This window comes from Acanthisitta chloris, unplaced genomic scaffold (assembly GCF_000695815.1).
Source record: "Acanthisitta chloris isolate BGI_N310 unplaced genomic scaffold, ASM69581v1 scaffold5614, whole genome shotgun sequence".
NCBI classification, from domain to species: domain Eukaryota; kingdom Metazoa; phylum Chordata; class Aves; order Passeriformes; family Acanthisittidae; genus Acanthisitta; species Acanthisitta chloris.
Genome location: NW_008668635.1, coordinates 8,013 through 31,775, shown reverse-complemented (window position 1 = coordinate 31,775; position 23,763 = coordinate 8,013). Strand labels below are relative to the sequence as shown.

Here is a 23,763-nt window from a genome sequence, read left to right as displayed (position 1 = left end):
CAGGTGAAAAATATTAGTTGATTATTAGTTTATTTCCAAGCCATAACTGGAAGCATAATATTAAGTTACCCAGTGGCATTCTTTGCAAATAAGTACTTTTGGCACTTGGCTGTGTTAAAGCCTAACGTTTGTGCTTCCTCGATAAAATACAAGATTGAAGTTCCTAATGTTCTACATTTCCTGTGTTTGTGAGACAAAGGTGGATTTCTGCATCATTAGTGTTGATACTTAGGTTAGTAAGAGTGTTGTGGAAATATTTCTCACTCATACGAAACAAGACATTTCTCCCCTGCACAGTGACTTTTGGTTTCGGTAGCCACTTGGTGCAGTGATGCTGCACTGATTGCAGATCCCGAGAGCAACGAGGGCAACAGTCACCACTAAAAGCACTGAAATGTAAAGTGTTTTGTTTCTGCTTTGCAGCTCTCTGATAAAGGTAGCTCCTGGTGCAGGCCAAACCTGTGTGCAGTCCTTTCACTCCCAGCTGGTGCTTTGCAGTTAGGGAGCATTGTTGTGGAGGATTTTAAGCTTGCCTGAATGAAGGTATCTTGTGAATGTAAAATTTATGGTTGACTTTGGAAATTTTCCTTCTTACCATTCCAAGTTCTGGCATTTCATGGCTTAAAAATGACTGTTCAAGAGACTCACCAGTCCTTTTCAAAGGTATTGGAACAGTTGTCACTCCATTTTTCCTGTGTGTCTACAGAGGCATCTTTGAGGGCAGGAGGCAGAAAGCATGGCTCTTTGTTCAGGATGTGGCTTCTGCAGATTGCCTAGAGGAAAATATAAAATATTACACATGTAAAGGTGTCAAATAATATTTCAATCAATGGTGGCTAGTAAATTTGGATGGCAGCTTATGGCACTGGTTGTATTTTGGTGCTCCAGCATGTTTTAGATTATGTAGCCCATCTTTCTTAGCCCTATATAGTTTTTAGTGCTCACAGTCCAATTTGGAGTGTGGGGATCTACAGTGGGCAGTATTTGAAAGGCTCCTGCTTATTGGCAGGATACTTCTTTCCCTTGTGCTTGAAGTTGGCTGCTCATAGGTGGACCGCTCCTTGTAGGGGCATTGCTGTCACCTTGTCTCCCACCCCTCCCACGTGAGCCGCTGCCCCAGGACTGTGTGGTAAGGTTCCCTCCCTCGTTCCGCAGGCTGGCGGGAGCACGCCGCTTCGAGTTCGACTTCCGTGACCGCGACGATGAGCGGGGCTACCGGCGAGTGCGGTGCGGCAGCGGCAGCATGGACGACGACAGGGACAGTCTCCCGGAGTGGTGCTTAGAGGATGCGGAAGAGGAAATGGGAACGTTTGACTCCTCTGGCGCATTTCTCTCTCTAAAGGTGAAACGCTGTCTCGGGCCCTTGGGCCGCTTGAGTAAATGTCACGTTATGTCGGGTGGGTTATGGATGGTTGTGTTGTCTTTGTAGAAGGTGCAGAAGGAGCCAATACCTGAGGAACAGGAGATGGACTTCCGACCTGTGGAGGAAGGGGAAGAAAGATCTGACTCTGAAGGGAGCCACAATGAAGAAGCCAAAGATCATGAGAAGACCAAGAAGGAGGGGGAGAAAACGGAGAGAGTAGCGGCAGGTAAGGGAGACCTGTTGTGCCACCAGCAACGCGGCGTTTCCGTTAGCTCGGTTACCTAGAGCCATGCCTTGTTACAGAAGCTGTGGAAGAAGCAGCCCAGGCATCGTCTCCGGCTGCCAGATCGGACACCCCACCGAAATCTCAGCCCCCAGACCCGCTGCAGGCAAGCCTTTTTGAGAGGAAGGAAGAGTGTGTGCCAGAAAGAACAGAAAAACCAGAAGATAAAGAGACTCGAACGGAGAATACACCTCCAGCCAAAATATCCAACAGAGAGAAAGGTAATGAACCTGGCAGATAAACTGAGTAAGTTTCCATTGCTCATTGTGGTTTGTCGTGGTCTCTTGAGAGATAAGGACTGGATTGTGGTGATGAAAAGCTGGAATTCACCAGCTGTTCTGTAAACAGGAGTTGTTGGGTATGCCATCTGCAATGCTGGCGTGCACTGGTGCTTCACGCCGCGCTACAGTCCGGAGAAACGTGGGGCCGTGGCTGTGCCTCACTGCAGTGTGTGCACGTGGGGCTGGGCAAGGGATGCGCTGAAATGGGCCGAGTTCTGCACTCTTGGGATTAAGCTGTTCCTTGAGGTTAGGTTGGGTGCCTGTGCTGTGAACAGCACATACTTGTGTTTTGGTGCTAAATTTGAGCTGTCAAATGTTCTCTACAGTAAGTTCTGAAATAATATATGTTAAAGATCATTAATTAATTTTCACATTTTTCTTCAGATTTGGCTTCTCTTGCTCAACCTTTGCCACAGATTTCTGCAGATGCAACTGCTTCTGTTCACCTTTCTCCTCCTGTTTCCAATTCAAATCCTGCTCTGCGACCGGTTCAAACACCTGTCACAGCTGCTCCAGGCATGGGCAACATTCCCACTGACCCAGATGATGAAGAGGGCCTCAAACACCTAGAGCAGGTAAAATTCCTCACGTTCCTTTGCTGCTGACAGCCGTGAGACTGACAAGTGTGGAATGCAAAAAATATCTAAAGCCCATGAAATCAGAAATGCGGCTGAGACTTTGCGTTCCGGAGTGTGTACTGAAAGCTGTTTTGTCTCTGTTATTTCAAACGCAGGTTTGTTTCTGGATGAGGGGACTATACCCAGAGTTAGGGCTAGAGTCTCTAGTGCTTGCAGGCACTGTGAAGTAGCATTATCATTTGCCTTGAGAAACCATAGAACAGTATGTCCACTATGTTTTTAAAAAACCAGCAAATCAAGCAAAAGACCCATAAATGGAGCACAGAACTGTTTGTGAATGTTTAGTGCCTGCTATGATGCAGAGCCTTTTCCATGCTTGTGCTCCCATGCCTGTTTTATTTTTCACCATGATACTTCGTGGGACCTTCTTGGCAAGATGTTTTAAAGCTTTGCTTAAGCAGTTGAACTGTGCTTGTTTGAGATTCTGGCAGTGTGGTAGACAGACCCTCAGGTTGATGTTGCAGTTACATCAGTCCTTGGGTTGCCTGTCAGTCCTGGTACACTCTTAAGTGCTGGGTAGTAAGTACAAGGTGGTTGTATTTGGCACAGTCATTTTCAAATCCGTAAGCATCATCTAACTCTTGTATTCCTTGCTGGTTTTGATGTTTTCTGCAGCAAGCAGAGAAAATGGTGGCATACCTGCAGGACAGTGCCCTTGATGACGAAAGACTAGCAGCAAAAATTCAAGAGCACAGAGCAAAGGGTTCCTCTGTGCCATTGTTCCATGAAGCCATGCAGAAGTGGTACTACAAAGATCCACAAGGAGAAATTCAGGGTAGGTCTGTGCCCTTTACGCTTCCTCTTTCGTTTCACGGAGCTGTTAAGAGTTCTTCACAGGGTTACCACCAGCAGATACCGGTGCTTGTTTTTACAAAAGCAGCACAGGGAATTTACCTCTCTAGAATTAGGCTTTGAAAATATCTTCAACCCATCGCTGCCCCCACCAGCTCAGCATGCTGAATGTGCAGAGCTTATGCTTTATCAAGGCTGAGGTTTGCTATCACTTCTTGTTTCTGAAAATTGAGGTTAGACTAAAACCAATTTTTCGTGCCAGTAGTTACTCAGACTTCCAGATAGCAGTAGAAACAGACTCAGAATGTGACTACTCCAGCAGCTTGTTGAAGAATCCATGAGAAGCATTGGAATCAGTTTTCTAGACTCAGCTGGAAGACATTGAGTATTCAACGATGTGTGATTTGCTTAGAATCTAGAGCAAAGAGAAAGCAAGTATCCACAAGCTCTCTCACAGAATCACAGTTTAAAGTGCTCTTGCAGCCAGTGCATTGTTAGTTCGTGCAACAAATTCTTTTGTGCTTGCAGTTTTTGCGTAAGAAATACCTTTTTTTTGCCATGGAGGTTGGAGCAGGCCTTTCCTTATAGCTATCTGCATCTGTGCCTTCAGAAGGTATTTTCTTCTGGAAGTCTCGGGGCTCTGTTTCAGCAGCTGCTTATCTGCCTCCCAGAAAGGCAGTTGCAGTGAATTCCTGCCTGGCTGTACTCTGTGCTGTTTGGCGTGAACTCCAGATAGCAGTTGTGAGGGTGTTGTTTGTGAGACCTGTGCCAGTCTCTTGTCTGTGGGTATTGCACACATTGAGGGTTTTCTTCTCACCCTGTTAAGCTTAAAGGATACTAACTGTCAGGTGTTTTCATTAGCTCAGTGTGCTTTACCCCTGCTGGATGTTTATTGCTTGGGGGTGATCTTAATGTTTCTTTATTGGAGGAAGTACTTCCTTGAACGTGGCCTCCAGAAGTAAAGACTCCCACAGAATTGTTTTTTTGTGGAATAACCTCTGGTGGTTTCATATTCTCTGGGAAGAATTGCCTTCTAGAGCTACTTTCTTTCTTTTCAGAAAATGTTTTTGCAAAACTTGTGGTTCTTACTCTTAAATAGTATTTTTTGTATACTGGCTTTGTCTGTTTGGGTATGTAGAGCTGGTTTAAGAGCTCTCCTTTGAACAGAGTGACTGAAGTCTGTCTCAGGGAAAAGAAGGAACAGCATAGATTTTTGAGAAAAGAAAAAAAAGAACTGGCCTCCTCATTATATAAAAAAGTACAGTCCACCTGGAGGTGGATCTGCTCATCTGCTAACTTCCATAAGCAAAGATTCTCTAAACATAGGAACTCTGATTCAGCAAGAGCTGAACCAGGCTAAGGTTGTTTAGTTGTCTGTGCAGTGTCTGTGGGGAAAAGCAGCACTGTGAGTCAGTGGACAGTGCTGAGGTCCAGAGTGGGAGTTGCAGATGTTGGCAGCCTGATGCTGAGCCCGGAGCAGGGAGCTTTGCTGGGAGGTGTTGGGGGCGTTGGCTGGGGAGGGCTCCGCTGCTTGGAGCTGACACTTTGCATGAGGCTCTCTGGGGCAGTGTTGCAGCCCCTCTGAAGATGTAGGTGTGTGCGTTGACAGTCCAGCCCCGAAGGTAGAGCCTGTCAGACGAGCAGGAGTGCCTGATGCTGCGTGCTGTGACTTTAAACAGCACTGAGCTCTTTGTTTCCAACATGCTGAACTTGACCTCACTTCTCCTCGCCTGCACCGTGTGTTGGTTGATGTTGTTTCAGGTCCATTCAGTAACCAGGAGATGGCAGAGTGGTTCCAGGCTGGATACTTCACAATGTCGCTGCTGGTTAAGAGAGCCTGTGATGAGACTTTCCAGCCACTCGGAGACATCATGAAGATGTGGGGCAGGGTTCCCTTCACTCCAGGCCCAGCACCACTTCCACATCTGGTAATTATGTGACAGTCACCATGTTCAGATAGTCCTGTCACTAAAGGACATCGAATCATGTAGGTGTCAGCTGCTCTCTCGGAATTGCAGGTGTTCTGACACCGAAGTTGAACTGGGTGTTAAACTGCCTGTGTAAGAGGAGAAAAGACACTCAGTGTAATCCTGTTCCTTTGGCCGTGCCCAGGCTGGGACTGATGATAGGGACCGGGCTGCGCGTTTCACTCGCCCTGCCACAGGCTTTGTAAATCTCTGTCTAGGAAACTCTCAAGTTTTGCTGTCTTCAATTCAAAACACAACTTTTACCTTGCTTGCATTTGAAATGTGCTACTCTTGTTATATATGTATAATTAAAATGGAATGTTTTATTCCTAATCATAGGGTGAGCTGGACCAAGAGCGGCTGACTAGACAACAAGAGTTGGCTCTGATCCAAATGCAGCACCTCCAGTATCAGCATCTTTTAATACAGTAAGACTTCAGAGGTCTTCCAGTGGCTGTGTTACACTATGCATTTCTGGTCATCTGGGTTTAGCTTGTCATTGTTTCCTTGGGCAGTGGTGCTGGGAGTGCACCTCCAACAGCAGTAGCTGCTTCCACGAACCCCAGGGACTTGACCATGTGCAGGGTTAGGGTGGGGGGTGCTGCCTCAGGCATGCTGCTCAGAGTCCCCTCCCTGTCCTGCACAGCTGCTCCAGTGAGACCTGCTGCATAGGTCAGCTTGTGATTTGATAAGCCAAGGGCAGTGCTTTGACATACTGGGGAAGAGATTGATTGTAGGTGGGCAGTGATCGAAGCCAGATTAATCTGAGCTGTCTGTATGGAATTTATGGAAAAAGTGGAGTAGTGTTGTACAGCTTACAAGAGGAACATTGGGTGGTAATACCCAGGCACCATAGTTGAGGGTGAGCAGATACTTGTTTCTGCTCATGTGGGCCAGTTGGTTTTATTTTTGCATTTTGATTGTTTCCAAGCCCCATTCTGTGGTTTCCTCTAGTATTTAACATGTCCATTGTATAGGTCAGCGGGCATTAGTCCTGGAGAATGAATCTATCTGAAGCTTGGGCGTAAGTGTATAAATACCAGTGATTCTCTGTTTCTCTTTTGAAGACAACAGTATGCTCAGATGCTGGCTCAGCAGCAGAAGGCAGCCCTCTCCTCCCAGCAGCAGCAGCAGCTCGCTATTCTCTTGCAACAGTTCCAGGCCCTGAAGATGAGGTGAGTTAGTCCAGACTTGAGCTGAATTCCACTCTTCCTGTACTCTGACTTGTATATGATGATAGTCATTACTCATCAGTCCATCTCAGTCAAGTTTGCTTGTGTTTGAGCAGTACATGTTTTGAAGATTGGACTGAGAATATGAATATGTATAAGAACATGAAACAGTTGCAGGATGTCGGTAGTACTTTATATATGTAGCCTTTGCCTCAGTGTTTATGGAAATGCGGAGTAAAAATCTTAGCAGTTGAAATATTGCCTATTGGACAATTGTGTTGGACTGGTAGCAGTGGATTTGCCAGTTGAGTTCTGCAGTACTAGATGCTTGTTCCTCAAACTGACCTATAAGCAGCAAATGCAAAGCTGTACCAGGAGCTGTCCTAGTCCTTGGTTTGGCAGCAGAGTTGAGATCAGCAAGAACTCTGCGAGCAATTAGTGTTGTCCACATCACATTTTTATTTTCAATAGAGGTGTGGAAGGAAAGGAGTATGTTACAAGTTGCTGAATCACGTGTGTGTTCAGAGCACTCCTCACCCTGGAAGTGGCATGTTGACTTTTCCTGTTGGTATTACAGAATATCTGAACAGAACATGATGCCCCCTGTTACAAGGTCCGTGTCAGTGCCGGACACTGGCTCAATATGGGAACTTCAGTCAGCTTCACAGCCTACAGGTAAGATGCTTCGCCTGTGTCAGATCTGTTGAAAAAAGTCCATGCATTAAGAGCCAGCATCTTTTAGGTGATCTTTCCCTTTTTGGCATCAGTATTTCTAGCTGAACCAGCTTACAGTGCAAATTTCATTTGAGACCTGTGAAGAGTATGGTAATTTTCCTTATGGTTATGGGAAGCCTTGATCTGAAGGGGTTGTTGTGTTCTAAGGGTGTTCTGCTCTGATGGGAGGAGTTTGAGTAACTGGTTCTTGTGTAGAACTTTGTAGGAGGCCCAGCTTTGCTTCAGTCACGGGCAAGCCTTGTTCTACAGGATGATAAGGTGGCCCTCTACTGACTAATGTGTTATCGTGGTTTTAGTTCATAAAACACAGTAACAGCATACGTAAGATTTTCCCCTTTCAGTTGTGTTTTGTTGATGTGCTTATTTTTGCTTGTCAATGTTTGTTTTCTTCACTGTCTAGTCTGGGAAGGAAGCAGTGTCTGGGATCTGCCCATTGATACTGCAGCTCAGGGACCAGCTCTAGAACAACTTCAGCAGCTCGAGAAGGCCAAAGCTGCAAAGGTCAGAAACTGTTTTGTACTCTAAGAAGTTGGGATTTGCTGTTCTGCAGTGTAACTGTGGTTCTTGAGCCAGTGGAAGACTCTGAGCTCTTCAGTCTTCAGGCCACTCTATATGATTTTCATGGAAAACACCATTAAGAGAATAGGGGTTAAAAAGGCCAGTTATGAAATCCTTGTGGACTGCTGTTTGGAAACCATTGCTGTCAGAGGGACTACTGACCTCTGAAAATAGTGGTTGTGTTCTACAGTTGTGGTCAAAACTTCTTCACTTAGCCACCTCTGTTTTAAACTGAGATCATGATGAGCTGCCATGCCAAACCCTGAGTGGGAGCAGGTGATTGTTCTCTTTTCATCAGAATCAGTTTGGGGAATCCTAAGACTCCTATTTGCTGGGTTTGTTTCACACTTACTCTAATCCTGAATTATTTTTGTGAGTTTGAACCTGTATGGTTCTGCACATTTTCTGAAAGCGATGATATGATGACTGCAGAGCAACTCACTACTAGCTGCTGAAGTCAGAGGATGTTGAGGAGCTGGTGTAGAAAGACTGACTAGAGAACTGGTGCTTTGTTACAGAACAGAAATTCTGGACCATTTCAGGAACCTGACCCCAGTAGGCAGCCAGCTGATAGGTAGAATTACAGTCAAGGGAGAGCATCTGTCAGAGGCCTCACCTCTTACGCTGTTGCTATAATTTCAGCAGAGTTGCCCTAAGAAATGGTGTAGGAATACGTTACCTGCATCTGAGTATAGTTTTATGTGAATTGTAGCTAGAGCAAGAGAGGAGAGAAGTGGAAATGAGGGCCAAACGAGAGGAAGAGGAGAGGAAAAGGCAGGAGGAGCTTCGGAGGCAACAAGAAGAGCTACTTAGGAGGCAGCAGGAAGATGAGAGGAAACGACGGGAAGAAGAAGAACTGGCCCGCAGGAAGCAAGTGAGTTTCCTCAATGTAGTTAATCTGTAATTCATTATAATACTTTATAAAACTCACTTTAAGAATCCTGTGGGATCTAACTAATCTTTGGTAGATGTGTGTGAAGACAGTTCTAATGTTTTCCATGTGAGTATATGAAATTATGGTTCTCCTGTACTTGATTTGAAGTTTTAAAGCCCAAATTGCCGTCTGAGAAATGGGCTCTGATGGTTCACTTGAAGATAGATTGCTGCTGGTGAGCAGAGAGGCTTTATTCCATGTGGATTATTCCCTCCCAACTCTTTCATGCCAATGTCATGGAGTCCAGTGTCCTGATCAGGGTGTGTCCTGGAGCAGGTGGAGCTTGGGCAGCTGTGGGAAGTGAGTAAGAGGTAGAGGGCTTTAGTGGGGAAAAATGTGATGTAACATTTAGCTCGTTTTTCCCCTGGTTTTCTTTTTTTAACTTAGTAAATAATCTTTTTGAATAGATGAATATCTGGATAGTAGTCTGTCAGCTTTGTTTCCTCGAGTTGGCATTGGGGAAAGGAAGGGGTATAGTTTGGTCAGGCAGATCTGCTGAAAAGCATTACGTGAGCAGTGTTGCAGTAGGAGAATGAACGTAGGAGTTGTAGTATGCTCTTAATCTTTCAAGAGCAGAGACATTATTAGGTTGACACTTCTAGTGTTTACGTCTGAATTCTGTATGCAAGAAAGTTTAGTTGTCTTAAGTGTCATTGAAGGGAAAGACAGTAGAAGTTAAAGTTCACTCTGCATGTGAAGAATAAATACAAGCACATCACCAAGCTTATTCGGTAAGGAGTTGGTCATTAAATGCTCTGTAAATTACCACATGAACAACAGGCAAAAGTAGTAAATATTTCTGTCCTTCACAGTATTTTCCATGTGCTTAGTTGTGGGGCATGTAGCTGGTGTAAGGACCAGACACTGGAGGAAGCCTCCAGAGTTCAGGTTATTTTTAAGTTAGTCACAGGGCTCAGTTCACTGGGGTTCTGTCCCTGAAGATGTGTTTAGTGGGCACAGGATGATGTGCAGTCGCTTTCACGGAGTCTTAGGGAATCAGTGGCTCCTTGCTGTGATGTCTCTGCTTTGTGCACAGGAGGTCATTCTGCTATGCAGTGGGAAAGCATCCTCTGCTCAAGGCCAAAGTTGACTGTAGTGTTGAAGCAATAATGGCCTCAAAGTTGAACTTTTGAGCTGGGTTGCTTCAGATCTGGGTTAATAACAACAACTCACTTTTCAGCTGATCACCTGGTAACTCAATGTGTGTCATCCATGGTGGCTTCAAATAAACTTGGGTTGTTTCTTTTCAATCTGACAGTTTTGCTACTGTGTATACCTTAATGTCTGTTAAATTCCAAAGTTTTGTTGTTCGCTTTGGATTTCTGTAGTAAACAATCTGACTCTCCCTTTCTGAGATGCCATGGGAAGTAACTGTTTACCATGAGGAAGCAGAACGGGGTTAAAAAGCAGTAACAGCAAGTATCTTAGTTCATTACCAATGCAATAATTGCCGCAATGCTTAATTCTGAGCAGTAATGTCTGAAAAGGTAACAGAGTTTAAGCACTTCTCTGGAAAGAGAAAATAACGTTGTGTTCTGTATTTGAAAATATTTGAATCTGACTTCTGTACTGGAAGGCATTGTAGAACCAGGGATGAACTGATTTATTAGCATGGATTGATACAGAGGAGATGATGCTTAACAAATTTGATTAACTTCTTTTGAGGAGATGACAGTGAGAGCTGAGAGGGGTGAAGCAGTAGACTTAATCTGCCTGGACTTCAGGAAGGCTTTTGATGTAATACTGCATAAAAGACTAGTATATAAGGTTAGTAAATATGCTGTTGATGGTGAATTCTAAATAAAAAACAACTAATAGAAATTCAATTCTGTAGGATGAAATGTCATACCAAATGTTAATAGTTTTCGTCAATTACTTTGCACTGTGGAATTGCAAACAGTAATGCTCAACCTGTGTAGCTCCTGCATTTCTTTGTCTGTAGTCTGATACCTTCTGCTTTGTACTGATTGATTGATTGCTTTCAGGAACAAAATTTGAGGTTTAATAACTAGCTAATAATTGTTTTCTTTGAGTTATGTCTTCAGTGCTCCCTTTCAAATACCTGTTTCAAAGATGAGAGCTACAAGATTTGTAAGCCATAGTTACATAGACAAGCAGAATTGCAGGTGTCACCAACTGCAAAAAATTCCCTATTTATTTAAGAATCCAGAGTCTATTAAACTGGTGATTGCTGCTTAAGAGTCTTTTGTAATCTTGCAGACGTTTCAAAAGATCTGAAATAATCTGTGCAGCAAGATCTGTGCTTGAAAACAATTATTAGCAAAGATGCTGAAGAGCACTGGGATTCTCTCGGAGCAGGAAGCCGTGAACGTGGGAGCAGGACGAGTCAAGGGATTGAGTGTTTCCCATACAAGTCAGGGGCAGAAAGCTGGAGAACTTTGAATAGCTTTGGTCACATGTTCAAACAAAGATATCAAATAATAAGGAGATAACAGAAGTAAATATTAAGACAACCTTTTTTATATCTCTGAAGAGTAGGAAAAAAGAATTGCCTCAGCCATGTGGTTCCCAGCTTTTTGTAATCTTGGATTTAGTTTTTTCCCCTCACATTGGTACAGCACTGTTTGTCTCCAGTTCTGCAGGGGAGAGAAGTCTTTTAATTGCTGTCATTCAGCAGTCTCTCTCCTGGCATGCCTACAGTTCTCTTAATGGCAGTGCTAGTCTCATTTCCCAAGGCGAAGGAGGGCAGAGATGTTAATGAACTGCTGTCACATAGGAGGCCTTGGTGGCTTTGTCCGTCTCTCTCGGGTGCTGCGTGTTGTCAGTGACAGCTCCTCAGCCTGGCAGCTAGGCTGCTGAGCCCAGACCCTGGGCTGTGGTCTCCAGTCAAACCAGAGACACAGCCCCAACCTCCTCTGCGCAGGCTGCGCAATAAAGGACACAAGCAGCAGAAATTTCAGCACTTGTATTTGGGACACTTGATTACTGTGACTTGACTGCATGTGTCCAATTAATACAGATACAGGCCCAAGTTACAGAAATGGCTCAGGTGTTGTGCTTGAAGTTTTTGTGAATTACGACAAATCAAGGACTTGATCAATGAGAATGATTCGCGGGCTACTGTTTTATGCCCGGCTAGTGGAAGAACACCACTTATTGCACTCACATTTAGCACTACACCACTTAAGTGATGTACAGGAGTATGAATGAACTGTTGGCTTGGAGCCAGTAGCTCTTCAGTGCCCTAGGATTGCTTATAGAAATGCTTTGTCTGCTGACAGTTCTGCTGCAGACATCTGAGGTTAGGCACTGTCAGAGAAAAACCTGGTCCAGTTGTTCAGGACACTGTAGTGCAGTTTATATGTGCTGTGTGTACATTAAGGTTTTTGAATAAAAGGGTCTTAGCTTTCACAATTAGCTTCATTGATTGATCCGAGCTCAGAATTTACGTCCATGCTGCACAGTTAGTCCCCCTTCATCCTGTGAATAATGCATTGCTTATGAAAAGCTTGTGAGAGTATGATTGCATAGTAGTGGTCATTTGAACGGAAAAGGTATTTAATAGCTTTACGATGTTCTTGCCCAAAAAGTAGGGTCTGTAAGTTAGGTAGGATAAGTCAGAAAATGGAGAGAAAATAGAAGGGATGACAGACAGGGTGGCCTTAATTTCAGTTAGTGGATGTCAGAGGTCAGACAAGGCAGCAAAACCCAAGGCTGTTTTATGCAAGGCTAATTCAGAACTGGGGAAAAGTTCCACAGATGTGCTCCCACGGAGCTGCACGCAGGAAGCCAACCAAAGGCTGCTCGTGCCCCATTCCCACAGAGTGCAAGTAGCAGGACAGACCAATGTCTGCTATGTTGGTCTTGGGGCAGTAGGAAAGGGTGCTGATGTTTATTGGGAGCTGTGTAAATAATTTAGGGTAGCCCAAAATCAAAGCCTCAGGAGACTTCCACTGCCCATAGATAGTGTAGGCATGGCCCAGGCAAAGCCCTTTCCTTGTGTCCCACATCTCTGGGACTTCAGAGTCACCGTGTCCCTAAGTGCTCCTTAAGTCCCTAAGGCTGCATCAGCTGCTTTCTGGTGTCTGGAGATGTGGCTTGAGTATTGTAGTGTTCAGAAACTCCTAGAAGTAGGAAAAGCTTCCAACTTAGAGCTGACACCAAAAAAGAAAGATGAAAAAAATTAATGGAAACCACACATTAAACCAAATAGGTGTGTATATTTATATTGCTAGTGGGAGGAGGACTCTCACCCTTTGTCATTCCCAACACCGTTCGTTAAACTAAAGACAGGCAATGATTCCATGTGTGTGTTGATTAACATAATTTATGTACAAGATGCACAGTGCATCAAAAACCTGTTAACCTGTGGGTCTGCAATGCTCAATGCAGAGTGAAGCTTGAAGCTAGGGAGGTTTTCATGGGGCTCTCAATTTGGCCAAACAGTGCTGTAATCTGTGTTCTGATGTGGCTTATCAGTAAAATGGCATTTATAGGCTGACATTCTGTTCCCAACTCCAGGAGGAAGCCCTGAGGCGACAGCGAGAGCAGGAGATTGCACTAAGGCGGCAGCGGGAGGAAGAGGAGAGACAACAACAGGAGGAAGCACTTCGGAGACTGGAAGAGAGAAGAAGAGAAGAGGAGGAAAGACGGCAGCGGGAGGAGTTAATTCGTAAACAGGTGAAAAGTGGCAGAAAGGACCTGTTGTATGTCATTCTGGAGGCTGCCAGAAAAAACTGGTTTTGGAACTCAGCTGTGCCCCAGAGACCATCAGTTCTGGTGAATGGAAACGAAGCTTGTGGGCAGTGTCAAGTGAATGAAAAAGAGGTTGTTTACCTGTATCCTGATTTCAGTCAAAATAATCAGAATCTCATCTGCCCTGTGGAAAAGAGATCCGGGTTGAGCAAGTGTTCTCCTGCAGCTTTAGGAATGGCTTTGCAGTATGGTACTTCTACTCCTGTCTTCAAAAGAAAGGCAGAGTATGGTACCAGAACAACAGTTTGTTTTCAGTTATCATTCGGGGCCTTTACTGCAGAGCTGTTGCCTTTAGCATCACCTGAGATGATCAGTTTTGCCAGTCGTTCAGTACTATGCCAAGACCATATCCACTGCCAGAGTTAGAGCTTTTCTTCTTCCCTTTTCTTGTCTTAGTCTTAACAGGGGCTTTTTTCCCTTGGGGTCAACACTAGAAGTCCATATTGGGGAACTTGAGCTTCCAGCCCCCTAATTCTGTCACAGTCCCTCAAACTAATCTTGACACGTGACTGGCTTCACATTAACTTCCAGGTCCATGTCAGAATTCCCAGTTGGTATTTAAAAGTTCCTTTTCAGGGTCCTGCCTTATAAGATGTTCATCACTGTTTGTGTCCCACCACACAGTAACCTCATTTGTTAACAGAAGCATCTTTTCCTCTGCAACTCTAGCATGGAGTAACAGCAGTAAACATTAGCATCTTTGTCACCTGTTTCTTCTTTCATGTTATTTCTGCCAAGTTTTATTCCACGGAGTGTGTAGTAGTACTTCAGTATGAGCAGGTAGAAGCTCAGACTGAAGGGTGCATATTTCCTAGAAGGAAACTCATGAAATCAGCTGGTCTGAACTAAGGGGATGCCATTCTCTTCGAAGTTCCTTGGCAGAGCAATGGGAAATGTGTCTTTTTAGAGAATATGGACTACATTATTGAGCTTTCTTGCCTGAGAAACACAAAGGCAAATGAGTGAACTAAACTGCACGGGTCGCAGATATGCAGACCTCTTGCTGTTGTGTCACAATATCCATCCCACAGAGTTAGGAGTATTTTGAATCTCGCTAAACTGACTTAGATTTGTTTGTGTGTCCTGGGAAGGAAGAGGAGGCTGCCAAGTGGGCACGTGAAGAGGAGGAGGCTCAGCGGCGGCTGGAGGAGAGTCGGCTGCGCATGGAGGAAGAGGCAGCCAGGCAGCGGCTGGAGGAGGAGGAGCGGAAGCGCAAGGAGCTGGAACTCCAGCGCCAGAAGGAGATCATGAGGCAGAGGCAGCAGCAGCAGGAGGCTTTACGGCGGCTGCAGCAGCAGCAGCAGCAGCAGCAACTTGCACAAATGAAGGTAATGTGTGCTGCAGTCTGACCTCCTCCTCCGGGGCGCTGTGGTGGGTACAGCCACGGCTGGAGTCTGCAGCAGCCTGGGCAGAACTGTGAGGAGTGAGCTGCTAGAGAGGGAAGAGGGTAAATAGTTGAGTGTGAAGGTGATGGTTTAAGGAAGAGGAAGATAAGCTAAAAAAAGAAAAAAAACCCTGAAGAGGAAAAGCCAGCAGGAGTGCTGTGGGCAGGGACTCACTGATGGGTACAGGTGTCTGTTCTGCTGCAGTGAGCAAGGGCTGGTCTAGAGCCTGGAGTTCCTGGAGTCTTTGAAATGAAAACTGCTGGTTTTCATGCAATTATGGTACAATATTCTGGGTGTATTGTGCCGTAGACTATGATGCATCAGAGGGCAGTTCAGAGAACGCACAGTTTATACTTTGTGCCTTCGCGTACTTAATTATGCCATTTTATACTTTCCAGGCTTTTGTTAAACTTTAAAGGTTTCCTTTCTTTTGCCCTGGGCTTACGCTGCTTTTTCATGATTATACTCCAGCAGTATTCCCTAAAATGTGTTGTAATTTTTGATGATGCCTGTTTTGGCCCAGCTCCCTTCATCTTCAACATGGGGTCAGCAATCAAATTCAGGAGCTTGTCAATCCCAGACCACACTGTCGTTGGCAGAAATCCAGAAGTTAGAAGAAGAACGAGAACGGCAGCTTCGAGAAGAGGTAAGTACTAATAGTAACAGTTTAAATTACTAGAGTGGACTCAGCTGTGTGACTGCTTGGCTGTCACTTAGGTTGGTAGAAGGGATGATGAGGGTGAGGAATGTTTTCTGAAATAGCATAGCTCGAGTAAAATCCTCTTTCAGTTCAATAAGTACTTGTGTGAAAGGCTTTATAGCCTCTTCATACAAGTATCTGAAGGAAGACTGCACCCTCTTAAACCTAGGAGTATAATGTGTTTATGAAACAGGATAAAGTTATTGCATATCTGTAGTTAATATGTTTGCAGATATGCACAAGATCAGGGCAGAGCAAGGGGGCAAGCTGAGGAGAACAAATGGTGGTAGGAGGGGAGGTGTTCTTCCAAGACCCCAAATGCTTAGCTGGCTGCAGTCATGATTTGATAAAATTAGTCTGTCCTAGGTCAGTAAACAGTTTGTGTTTACTGGGTACTGAGTGTCTCCCCTTTGGGTGTAACTTAATGGCCCAAAAAATGATAGATCTGCGAGACTTCTCCAGAAGAAAATTAAATCAGTTTAAAACCAGTTTCCAAGCTAGACGTTTTGAATAGTAATGAACTTCTGAAAGTCTGGACAAACACTTTGGTCTTGCAATAGCAAAGGCGTCAGCAGCGTGAACTCATGAAGGCTCTCCAGCAACAACAGCAGCAGCAGCAGCAGAAATTGTCAGGCTGGGGTAATGTCACCAAACCAACAGGCACCACCAAGTCCCTGCTGGAGATACAGCAGGAGGAGGCAAGGCAGATGCAGAAACAGCAGCAGCAGCAGCACCAGCAGCCGAACCGAGTCAGAAGTACCACGGTACGTAGGGTGTGTGGGGAGGCAGCATGTGACAGTGCTCCGTGTGTGTTCTGTTCTGCCAGCTCTGGTGCTAATAACCAGGATCTCTCTGTTGTGTTTCAACAGCACTCTAACCTGCACACCAGCATTGGGAATTCAGTGTGGGGCTCCCTAAACACTAATCCCAGCAACCAGTGGGCGTCTGACCTAGTCAGTAGCATCTGGAGCAATGCTGATACCAAAAACTCAAACATGGGTTTCTGGGATGATGCAGTGAAGGAAGTGGGACCTCGTAACTCAACCAATAAAAACAAAAGCAATGCCAGCCTCAGGTAGGAACTGGGGAAGGAGCTTTTGCAAAGAAAGGCTACCACTCCTGAGATGATCACTTACCAGTTACAGCATCATGTGGTTTTTTTTTTCCTGTGTCACTCAGTATCTGTTTTGATAGCTCCTAGGTGACCATTCACAATTTTTGTCATCTGTTAAAAAAATTAGTTGGTTCTTAGAAAATGTTCGCATCTTGTAAAATAGTGAGTCTTGTAACATTGCACTGTACACTGTACTGTGGGTAAGTCTGGTATTTTATGATCTAATATGTGCATTTTCTTTGCCTCAGTAAATCTGTAGGTATTACAAGTAGACAAAATAAGAAGGTAGAAGAAGAGGAGAAGCTGTTGAAATTATTCCAGGGGGTTAATAAAGCCCAGGATGGATTCACTCAGTGGTGTGAACAGATGCTTCATGCACTTAACACAGCCAACAACTTAGATGGTAAGAGGTGGGGAGGAATGTGAGACACACTGTGTGGTTTGTTTCCTGAGTTCTGAGTGGACAGTAATGACATCAAAGTAAAGTTTTCAATGCATTCACCAAAACGTCATCAGTAAATAGTGGCCTCAAGAACCATCTGCATCATCTTTTGCAATTGTCCTAACTATAGCAAACCCGTGGGGATTGGAAACAGTTTTAAAGTCTGCCACCAAGAGCCCTGCTGGTGAGTTCTGGTGGTCATGCAAGCATTATCAGGCAGGTGGATGAAGATCCAGTTTCAGCATGCATTGCATGATAGGGCTGTATTGTAGGGAACTTGGAAGGTCAAGCTGTTTGCTGTGGCTGCTGGATTAGCAAATACTTGACACAGAACTCTGAAGTTTGTTTATTGCATGCGTTATGTTCACATGTCAGTGTGCGTTCTCTCATGCTCTGTCTTCTTCTTGCAGTTCCCACGTTTGTTTCTTTCCTGAAGGAAGTGGAGTCTCCCTATGAGGTCCATGATTACATCAGAGCCTACCTTGGAGACACTCCTGAGGCCAAGGAGTTTGCCAAGCAGTTTCTTGAGCGCCGTGCCAAACAGAAGGCCAGTCAGCAGCGGCAACAGCAGCAACAGCAGGTGGGTATTACTCACTGTGGTGCTCAGGAGTGTACAGAGACTGTATTGAGTGTGGAGAGCCTGCATTTCTGCTGGGCTGGTGAGCAGGATTTTACAGGTTGTGTAAAATGCAGAGAGTAAAGCAGTTGAGGCCTGTAGATCGAGCAGTGTCTTTGCGTGCCTATCCAGGAAATGCTTTGGGTGCTCTGAATGCTTTCTGTATAAATAAACCCAACTTTATTGTGCTTTGTAATCTTGTCCTTGACTTTTTTTTTTCTAGGATTCAGTGTGGGGGATGAACCACAGTTCGCTACATTCGGTCTTTCAGACCAATCAGAGCAACAACCAGCAATCCAATTTCGAGGCTGTGCAGAGCGGGAAGAAAAAGAAGAAGCAGAAGATGGTTCGTGCAGATCCCAGCTTGTTAGGTCAGTTCCCAGTTTTGGAAATCAGTGTTTCATTTGGCAGTGGTGGTTTGTCTTGTGGACTGTAGAATTCTTGTTGACTGTAGTGGGAGTATCGAATTTGTGCAGAAAAGCTGAAGTGTCTTTAGAATCTGTTTCAGTGTTATTTAATGATTTGAAAAATCCTGTACCGCTCTCATGGTAAATTTTGGAAGAACTTCCACCCATGCCAAGGCCTCTTTGATACCTTGGTTGTTACCTGGAGATCCTTAGGTGGTTCAGGGATGGCAGTTAAACTGCCTCTGCCTCTTGTGAGTTATCTGTGCCTATTTTGTGGATTTAATGCTAATTCATTCTTTGAAGAAAAGCACATTTCTGTTCCTGCATGAGGGGCAGCTGCCTGCAGCTTGTCATTACTCTTACCACCTTTTTACAGGAGCTAACGCCCTAGTTAGGAAAGATGGCAAAGGTTGAAGTGTTCCCAGGTTTTGGGTTGAAGGCGGGGGAGAAGATGACATAGGTAGTAGTGCTTTATTCATTCATTTACTTGCTATGTTTTATCTTAATTTTTGTGTGAGAAAAGCGGTTAAGCAGCCCCTGTAGCATTGATGGAAAGGTTTCTTTAGAGTGGCCCTTAAGATACAAGGTCATTGTGCAGGTACATGAGCCCTGTGGGGTGTGATGCATTGCTGCCATGTTCCTGCCGAGTAACGTGGACGTTTGTGCTGCTGCCGGAGGAAAGCAGGGCCCTGCCCGGGCCGTGTGTGCTGTGCTGGTGCTGCTCGTTCCAGTGCCATGAGAGGGAGCCAGGACAGTTCTCCGGAACCTCCTGCGCTCCGGCTCCTGAGGATAACAGCCGTGGGAAGCGGCTGGGGTCCAGCGCAGGGCAGGCCTGCCTTGCCTGCTCCAGACAGTGAAATGTCAACCCCCTCTTCAGTAGCCTTACAGAGGAAAACCTCCCCTTTTCTCATGCTCCGTGTGGGGTGGGTGCAGCCATAAAAACAGGATTTCAGTAGGAAAGTTGCATATGATACATTGGATTTTTTTCGTTGTTGAAAGTGCTTTTGCTTTTTCTCATGCTTTTCTCATATACATCACGCCCCCAGCACTTAGGGCTAGAAGATAGGGTAGAAGTTTGGGTGCATCTTGAGGCACCTGCATGGCCCTGTATAACTTTGTACATTGTCATCTTGTGTTCCTGAGACAGAAGATTGTTAAAAAAACCCCAAAACAAAGCATGGAGATAGATGGACTTTCCACTAGGTTTCACAAGTACAGGTATTTAGACTGTAAAGTAAGGGGCAGAATTGCTCACACCCTCTGCACTGTCGAGCATGATTCCACATTTGTATTGTGAGTTTTCAAAATGTCTCTTTCTGGCTCTGGGACCGTGTGAGTAAGGTGCTGGCAGGCACTTCCAAGTGCCACTTCACTCAAACGCACTCCTTTCCAAGCTGCTGCCACCAGGCCTAGATGTGCCTTGGGCTGGCTCTGCAGATGATGTACTCTAGATGGAAGTTGAAAACAGTTCTGGTCTGTTTTTGAAGACCAAGTGATGCTTATCTAAATATATAGCTGATTATTTTTGATTTATTAAGGGAAAAAAGAGCAGTTTGGGTAATTATCTCTAGCATTACTGAGTTTCACTGAGGTTTTACCCAGTATGAATGACTCCCCTTATCTTTGGCGTGGTTTGTTGCAGTTGATGCCACATGTCTGTGTTGGTAACACCAGTCCTCCTTGGTTCACAGGGTTTTCAGTGAATGCCTCGTCAGAGCGACTCAATATGGGAGAAATAGAGACTTTGGAAGACTACTGAGCATGTGCAGATCAACTGGCTTTTCCTGCATCTGTTAACCATGGATTCTCAGTTTTGGACACAGTGCTCTCCACCACGCGTTCTTCGCCTCACAGCGAATCACAGGATCATCTCAGGCTGCTTCCTCTGGCCCCGGCAAACTTTCTGCCCAGGACTGCACAGGTGGTGTTCCTGCTGTCAGCCCGGAGTCAAGCGGACTTTGTTTGGAGTCCTGGGAGGGTGGGAGTTATTTGTTCACAACGAGGCTGATCTGGGCAGCAAGCTTTCACTGTGCTGTGATTCCTTCTGCTGACATACTTGGGGAAAAAAAATCAGTTGGGATTCTGCAAACCATTGCTTCCCTCTCCTGGTTACTCTTACCACATCCGACAAATGCAGTCACACGGAGAGAGAGAGAGAGAGTTTGTGGTTAACAGATGTTGGTCAAAACCAAAATGCCACACAGATACTGACTTGGCGCTCCATCAGGGCAAGAGGTGCTGTCCAGGCCAGGAGCTGCGTTCATAAGCTAACCTTAGAACTGGCGACGGCAGGAGAGGGCGGCGGGCGCAGTTTAGCTTGGGTTGGTTTGAAGTTGCACACCCCCTGCCAGCCCTTCTCAGCACATTATTTCTGGAGGGAAAGCTCGAGTCTGTCTTCGTTAGGTGGTGATGCTGAAGCTGGTGGAGTTCCCTCTCGGCGTACTCCAGCCTTCCTGGACAAATGGGGACTTCTGCTCTGGGAAAAAAGGGGGGTGGCATCTCTTCTTTCAGGTTGAATTTACCCCTTAAATGCTACCTTCAGAGGGTTAGGACCAGTTTATTTTGAGCTCTTTTCCTGCGAATTTGTCTCGTTTAAGAGACAGTGGGATCTGTACTGTGTGGATCTGTAGTCTGAGGGTGGACACTGGCTTTCAGACACGTACCCAGCAGTCTCAGCTGGTTGTCGTTTCAAGCAGTGCTTAGGTACCGAGCAGAGATGCCCTTTCGTCGTGGAGGGACTCTGGAGGATGAAGCTGTGTGCAGTGACCGCCCTGCTTATCTCCTACACCTTCAACTACTTCATGCACCTTTACTGGGATCCATAATCTAAGTATTTATGGAGTCATAACCTTTCTCACTGAAAGATTAACACCACCTTCCCTGCTCCACCCATCCACATGCACACACCACGAAAGAAAGAAGGAAAACTGCCAAATGCACCCCCCCCCCCCCCCAGTCCCATCTCCCGTCCCCAGAGGGTTGTAACCTGCAAAGGGAGATGCACTACAGTTTTGGTGGAGTTGTATAAAGGTGTCTGTTGTTCTGTCATCACTGCCTAAAGAAAACAGTTCGAGTTGCTCAAGAGCAGTTTGGCTTTGGATTTTTTTTTTGTTTGGTTTATTAATTTTTTTTGGGGTCTCCTCCTCCTCTCCCCCCTGCCCCCAAACATGTACAGTAAGTATACAGAGACTGCTGCAGACTTGTATATAGTTTTTGGATCCGATAGCATGGAGAGACTTGGAACTGTTGCAAATCTGGTCTCCGTGTCTCCTTTGCTTTGTAAATTCATAAAAGGGGGAAGAGGGGTAGTTAAAATGTTTACAAAACTTTAACCTCCCTCTGAACTTTTGCCAGTGTGGGGGGGGGGAAAGAGAGAACTTAAATAAAACCTGGTTGTATTATATCTGAGAGAAAACTTTCTGCTTGCTTTTGTCAAAGCTGAGTTTTGAGATGGTGCTAAAACTCACCCAAAAATTGACTTGCATCGTTTTTCAAGGAATGACAAGCAAGTACACAGGGTGTGGAACAACTGCTGCTTTGTACCTTCCCTGGTGAGAGATACTGTGGGTTTTTCTACTTGATAATTTAAGAGTTCAAATAAACACCAGTAAGTTGATATTGGAAAATTCTGACAAGAAAGCTCTAATTTCCCCCCCTCTCTGCACAGAAACATGTGCATTCATGCTCGTGTTGTTTATGCAGGGGAGATCAAGCCAGGTCTGGTTTTCTGTCAACACAGACTCGGCCATGGAGCCTCCTTTGCCAGTCATGGCCACCCCACCCACTCCAGCATTCACTGCCCTAAATGAGAGGTTTGATTTCTCCCCTCAGCCTAAAGTCCACATGGACACCTTGTAGGGCCTCCCTTTTTAGATTTATTTTCCTTTTTTTCTGCTTACTGCTTGTTTTTGTGTGGAAAAATCTCAGTCGGAGTTCATGATAAATGTCCTCCTGCCATTCCCATGGCCACAAAGAACATGAAGTCAGTATGCATGATGCTTGGCCAGGGTCTCAGAGAACAGTACATGTTTAGGCTGATAACCTGACTTTGCTTTAATGGCTTCTTTTTTGGCATATAAGGTGTCTGGCTCTGTTTTTGTAATGGTGTGATCCTACAGGCTAATTCTGGCCTGCTCTCTGCCATGTAACAAACAGGCCAAAGCCTGTTGATTTCCAGCTCAGCTGGGGAGCAGGGAAGGAACAACTCCTCCAGTGCTAAATGAAAATGCAGAAATGCAAGCAGGAGAAATGTGCAATAACTTGTCAAACCCCAAGGACCTTGCTCAGCTTCTGAGAATTTGCAGTTCATGGACCGGTGGGGAAGATCTCGCTGTTAATACTGAAGTGTTCTGGTTTCTGTACTGAGTACAAAGGTAAGGTGCAGATTGTGTGCTCAGGTGACTGCCTTGTCACCTCCTGTGGCAGGGACTGTTTCTGTAGCAGAAGATAATTGGATCAGTAGGGATGGGGAAAATGGGACCTACAGCATTTTAGCTGCTGTTGGATTTATTTATGCACTTTGAGTTCATTTTCAGACAGACCATGAACCTGGACAGCTAGTGGGGCTTTGTGACAGATGTTGAGCTTGATGCTAGAGATACCTGACATTTCTTCTGAGCACATTTCACCAGGTAACTGCCTAACTTCATTTCACTGCAGGGACATTGCTCTGTTGCCTCTGTTTTTGCTGCTTCCTGTCTCGGCCAAACACTTCTGCAAAGCACTGCAGCAAGCAGAGTGATTTAAAAGGACACTTGTGTCTGGCTGCCTGTCAGAGAAAGCCAGAAAGCAAAGAGATCTCTTAGCAGAAAAATCTGAAATTTAAGACAAAACAACTTGTGTCATATTTCCAGAGCATAAAGAACTGACACTAGGGGGGGAGAGAACATTTACTTTATTACATGAAGGGAAACCATCAAGTATTTCATCCTCATAGCAGCTTAAAAATCCTAATGAAATTCTTCTGTGACAATAAGCGGGAGTGTTCTCCTTCTTCTACACCTCATCCTTTCCCCAGTCTCTGTTGGTGCAAGTATGATTTGAGACAAATCTCAGTTTTCTCTGTTGTGAACTTTTTGTGAGCCCCCGAGGCAGGCAGGGATGGCGTGGCAGAGGCTGCGAGGCAGTGTCTGTGCAGTTCAGATCCAAGGAGGACGCTGAGCCTTGCCTGCCAAGGTGACTCTCCTGGGAGACTTTCCGGACTTTAAGGGGCAGTGCTGCCAGCAGAGACCACCCGCTGTAAGTATTACCCAGCCACAGGGATGCCATGGAGCTGCTCTGGCCCTTGTTCTTCGCTGTGCCTATCCTGGAAGGAGCCCTGGGCAGTCGCTGTGGGTTGGGGTCAGTTGCCCCAGTGGCTCCTGTGGTGTCCTGTGCCACAGGATGACCTGAGGGACGGCATTCCAGGAGCATCCCTGGCCTGGGGCAGGGCCTGCCAGGCTCTGCTCTGTGTCGGGCCTGGCGGGGCCGTGTGGGGGCTCAGGCACAGGGCTGGGAGGGTGGAGCTGCCTTGAGGAGGAGGTGTGCTCCTGGAGCCAGGGCGAGCAGTCTCTGCTGGGCTTTGCACTCTGTCTACACACTTGCTCTTGTAAAGGAAAATTATCTTTTTTCCTGACTGGACAAAATTTGTATTATACCAGTGAAATTTCCGAGCTGTTTTG

General features: G+C 45.5%; 1 protein-coding gene across 1 annotated transcript in view; it reads left to right on the top strand.

The window, feature by feature from the left end:
• Window positions 1-21,511, top strand: part of LOC103800587 (PERQ amino acid-rich with GYF domain-containing protein 2-like) — a 55,521-nt gene extending 34,010 nt beyond the window's left edge. The window contains 21 exon segments of the mRNA XM_009072968.1: window positions 1,156-1,167; window positions 1,170-1,342; window positions 1,430-1,589; window positions 1,667-1,867; window positions 2,312-2,502; window positions 3,181-3,340; window positions 5,119-5,285; window positions 5,664-5,752; window positions 6,392-6,499; window positions 7,074-7,171; window positions 7,632-7,732; window positions 8,502-8,663; window positions 13,206-13,364; window positions 14,531-14,767; window positions 15,348-15,470; window positions 16,085-16,288; window positions 16,394-16,599; window positions 16,887-17,041; window positions 17,491-17,702; window positions 17,920-18,067; window positions 19,795-21,511. Of these exon segments, the coding sequence (XP_009071216.1) occupies window positions 1,156-1,167; window positions 1,170-1,342; window positions 1,430-1,589; window positions 1,667-1,867; window positions 2,312-2,502; window positions 3,181-3,340; window positions 5,119-5,285; window positions 5,664-5,752; window positions 6,392-6,499; window positions 7,074-7,171; window positions 7,632-7,732; window positions 8,502-8,663; window positions 13,206-13,364; window positions 14,531-14,767; window positions 15,348-15,470; window positions 16,085-16,288; window positions 16,394-16,599; window positions 16,887-17,041; window positions 17,491-17,702; window positions 17,920-18,067; window positions 19,795-19,862 (3,134 nt within the window). The 3' untranslated portion in view covers window positions 19,863-21,511.
• Window positions 21,512-23,763: the final 2,252 nt, after the last annotated feature.